Raw genomic sequence first — 4,690 nt, 5'->3', positions numbered from 1 at the left:
GGGTTGTGGGATTACATCGTGAGCTTTTGTGGTCTTTATATATCATCTTGTGTTTGTTAGGCATGCTTATCACAATGACCCATCACTATTATCGTCAAATCACGGTTTATTGGCCAACCATCATCCGTTTGCGAAGGAAAGTATTGTGGATGTATCTTTGAACCAAGGTTAGCAGGCCAACCATCATCCATGTTATTGTAAAGATATGTAGCTTACTTTAATAATGCATATCCAATTATGAGTACTTTTGTTCAATCTCCAGTTCAATTTGTTTTTGCAATCATAACTACATCATGAGAAGACAGTAGAAGAAAGAACTGGGTATAACTTTGGGGCCCATGTCCCGTTTTCTGAAGCTTCCCACATGTTGTGTATGCTAATTACAGTATACCAAACTCTACTTCAGCACTTGCTGCTCAGTGGTGGTGTGATGATCAACACTTGTGCTCGTCGTCAGCCGCAACGCTGGTGTGTTGGGAATCTCAGGTGAAAGCTTGTCAAAAGCAAAGCAATCACTGGCCAGAATCTCGGGAATGTCATAGTTCTGTATGGTAAAGTTAGTGACTGCCTTGAAGCCTCGGAATTTGATGGCAACTATGTCATATGCGGTGGCCGCATCTTCCTCCTTAGCTGGTGAAAACCTCATGGCATTATGGATGTATCAACATGAGCATGGCCCAAAAAATAATAAAGCTAAACAGATCTCAAAATTTAGCTTAAGCATTATCACAACAAGTGGTGGCACTGTATTGGAAATGCAAGAAAGCAGGAGAAAGTTTACCAAATGTTCCCAAGTAGATGTCTTTATAACCGGCACATTTCTTTATTCGAGCTTGCCAACCTCCATGTTTGTTGTGTCTCCTGGTTACAGGAAAAAATATAAGGTGCAGGTTCGTTCCCTTAACATGCCATTGTAAACATGGGTATGTAGAGGGCTTGATGACTCCCAGCGCAACAGGTAAATATGGGTGTGTCAGGGGTTCAGTGAGCCCCAACATGCCATGCAAATATGAGTGTCACACCATATTTACATTAGCAAAAGAGCTATGCAAAACAAAGTTTATAATGATTGTACCTTGAAACCCCTCTATACTTGGAAGCACCCTTTGCAAATCCACTGCTATTCCTGAATATAGTGCTCAACAAAGTATTATTTACAGTAATTATAATGAAAGTTTACTGACCAAAACACTCTGGAAAATGTTGGGAAAAAAAACATCTAGATTATTAGCACCTTATGAGAGTTGCAACATACTCCTCCTTTGTCATGGTTTGCATTTGCTCTATATCCTTGGCATAGTCCTCAACCTTTTGACGATCATAAAGTAGCAAATTGTGAGATAGAAAGCAAAAGTAAAAGTTAATCAAATTGTGGCTGATTAAACCCAACTCACAGGAAAATTTAATACTGCATGAGGACCCCAATATTTGAGTGCTGCTCGGTCATAAGCCCTCGCCGCTTTCTCACCATCATCATACACACCTAATTATGACAGATTAAACATTAGTTAAAAATAAAAAAACATGAACATGATACACATTAACCTCCTGTACACTTTAGTAAGGAAAAAATGAGAACTAAATTTGTTGAGTAATGAGAACTAAATGGAAGTTGCTAACTCAACAAATTTAGTAAATGCTAATTCCATCAAAATAAATATGTATGTATGCATGTATACATGTAATGTTATAGAATAACACATATGTGGATATTAATTGTTGCAATATGAAAATCTTACCATATATAATAAAACTGTATAAGTGAGATCACATATTTGATTGGATCCTTGCTGTCTATCTTGAAGATAGATTGATCCCATGAGATTGAAACATTGATTTTTTATTTGGACACATACATACATTCATACATACATACATATTATTTGTATGTATAGGTTAATATACATACATGTATATACCAGAACTTGGCAAATAAGAATAAATCTCACTCACCCAAGTAGACTGTGGAGAGGTACAAGAATTGAAGCCGCAAACCACCACGCATCAGACGGTCCACATCATGCCAACAAAGGATATTCTGAGTGCTAGGGGGAAATGCATATAATAAAAACATGCACAAATGGTGTTTTGCAGTATTAAAATTATCACATTAATGTTTAACCAATGTGTATACTTGACAGGTGCACAGATGGTGAGACTATATAGAACCCAAAAATTAGAAGCACTTGTTTATTATCAGAAAAACTCTATAAAAACACAAAGAACAGAAGGTAAATTTTTGGAAATAAAATTCATAACCTTGTAGATTATCACCATGACTACTTATAACTACATCAATTAGAAAATTTGGTAATGTCTAACATATGTGTAGCACATATGTACGCAGTTCTGAAATAAGCTTAATTTTCACCTTGTTTAGTCTTCCGGGCCTTCCCTAATCTCTCGCAGAGGTAAGCACGATAATGCCTGTACCAGCAATGCCTTCACCAAATCATAGCCACACAAATTTCTTATTTAGAGAAGAAATTGTTAATTGAGCGTTTTAATCCGTTTTTCTTTCTAAAGTTTATGCAATTATAAGGAAAATTCTCCTTACCTTGAGACACCATGGTAAGATGAACTTCGCTCAGCCACCCCTGATCGTGTCGGCATGATTAAGTAGATAATCGCCTCTGCAAAAAGGCTAGCGAATTAAACCTCCAAGTTGAAAAAAATAAATAGTCAAAATTCAAGCGCTCGAAATTGTTATTATTTCAAATGATGAGAAGGGTAGTTTTAAAATTTCGATAAGACAAAAAAAAGTAAGTGCTTAGTGTAACCAAATTTGAAATGAATGTAATATAACTTAAATGCAATCTAAGTAGTAGTTTTAATAGTCTACTTAATATTCTAATGGGGGAAATGGGCTACCTAAAGGAGTTATAATATGGGATGTGAAGCCTAGACAACCCCACAAGTGAGAGTAGTTGAGTTTGTCTTTCAATTTCAAGTACTCCAACCCTTATATATACTGTTGCCTTTGAAAACTTAGCATGCTACACACATATAAAAGAGTAAAGGGGCTTCTAAGGTGTGGGCCAAGATTGATTATGGAACTCATTCTCAAAAATCTAAGTTCATAAAACCTTCATAATTCAAATCTATAAGGAGTGGGCTAAGATTGATGTTCAAAAAAGCTAAGTTCATAAAACTTCAATAATTACTTTAATCCTCTCTCTCTCTCTCTCTCTCTCTCGGATTTTTCTTTCCTTTTTGACAAGGCCTTTTTTCCCAATTCCACCTTCCACCACACACCACTACAGTCACCTCATATGAACCTCGCATGTAACATCCTTACTTGCTCGTGCATAGTACCTAAGAAAACATGCTTTGCATTCTCAATCATTGGATCTCATATAATTCTCTCATGATGGTCGATGCACTCATATGACTCCATATCACTACTACCCAAAGTTCTTGCATTGTAGGTGCCTAATACTTAACTTCTATAAAAAACTTAGTAATTTGTCATGGCATAAACTATATGAAGTTTGCATGCATGCATGCAATGTGTGGAGGGAAAATTGGTGACCTATGCTTCAAATGAGATTATGGAATATTTGTTACCCACGTAAATAAACATGTAAAAGTTCTCATTGTATCCTTTATTTATGAAGATGCTAATCAAACCTTGTAAATTACAACAATTTTTAATGTTGAAGCCTCTAAATGATCAACACTTGTCACATTGGTTGACCTAAATCTAATCAAATCCTTCCTTCTCCTTTATGGTTGGCTCAATTCATGCCTACAGCTTTTTCCCATTTTGATAGTGAAAGGTTGGTGTGTTTTATACACCCCCATATAAAATGTGCACAAATTGGGCACTCCTTTTAGAAAGTTAAGATATGTATCACCTACCTATGTGTCATTTTGAGGGACTACCATGTGGTGAAATCCACTTAAAGTATTGGGGCCTGATACTTAAAGAGTGACCACATCTAAGTACATGTACATATGCATCTTGATGGAAAATGACAAGGGGGTTAATGGACCATAGTTGATCCTTAGGTAATTCGCAAGTTAGATTATTTCCTTTGTAATATTATCCAAATGGTGAGCTCTTTCAAATTCCTTGACCATGTTCATTCATGTATGAGCATTAATAGTACCCCCATAAACTTTGACCACCTTATGGCACCATGCTTAGTTTTGCACAAGTTAAATATTGTTCTTTGCAACATTATCCAAACAATGACCTTGTGTAAATTTATTGATCATGCTTAACTATGTGTAGTACCGACCTTTATTATTCCCTCATAGACTATGCATCTGATGTGCATGATGCTAATCTCCTTAAGCACTCTATGCATGTAAATCATGGCTTAGCTAGACCTATCAACTTTTTTTCATGTATCATGAAAATGCTTCAAAGTGCCAATGAATCTAGTTGAACACCATGCTACTTCCTCGAGATGAAGATTTTATAACTTTCAAGAAATCTTTTATTTTTCAACTCCACTCACAAGAAGACCTATCAAGTTACATCTTTCAAGTTCAATACACTTTATTCTTGGTATGATCCATTTCATGAGGTTGTAACCTAAGTGAATTATATATCACTCTATGTGGTGTAATCATGAGAAGATCCTTGATTTTACTGATTGTGGAATGGAATGTACAAAGGTAAGATACCATATCAAGTTCTCATAAATCTAAATAATGCAGTATAATGTAAACAACACATCAA

At 35.8% G+C, this 4,690-nt stretch overlaps 1 protein-coding gene across 3 annotated transcripts; it reads right to left on the bottom strand.

Annotated features, from left to right (window-relative positions):
- Window positions 1-230: 230 nt before the first annotated feature.
- On the bottom strand, window positions 231-3,017 carry LOC147627868 (AP2-like ethylene-responsive transcription factor AIL1). 3 transcript variants are annotated; one of them, XM_086815158.1, is made up of 9 exons: window positions 2,872-3,017; window positions 2,558-2,633; window positions 2,372-2,442; window positions 1,954-1,962; window positions 1,395-1,483; window positions 1,235-1,308; window positions 1,076-1,126; window positions 782-861; window positions 231-630 (listed from the first exon to the last, which is right to left on the bottom strand). In XM_086815158.1, exons 2-9 carry the CDS (start codon window positions 2,611-2,613, stop codon window positions 398-400), a joined length of 663 nt encoding a protein of 220 aa, XP_086671284.1. In that variant the 5' UTR covers window positions 2,614-2,633; window positions 2,872-3,017; the 3' UTR covers window positions 231-397. The 3 variants fall into 3 exon arrangements, with proteins under 3 accessions (XP_086671284.1, XP_086671286.1, XP_086671285.1); XM_086815160.1 differs by lacking the exon at window positions 1,954-1,962; XM_086815159.1 differs by lacking the exon at window positions 2,872-3,017 and having other exon boundaries at window positions 2,558-2,789.
- Window positions 3,018-4,690: the final 1,673 nt, after the last annotated feature.

This window comes from Cibotium barometz, chromosome 20 (genome assembly GCF_041138505.1).
Source record: "Cibotium barometz isolate CiBa-2024 chromosome 20, ASM4113850v1, whole genome shotgun sequence".
Lineage (NCBI taxonomy): Eukaryota > Viridiplantae > Streptophyta > Polypodiopsida > Cyatheales > Cibotiaceae > Cibotium > Cibotium barometz.
This window is presented reverse-complemented; position numbering and strand designations above follow the sequence as displayed.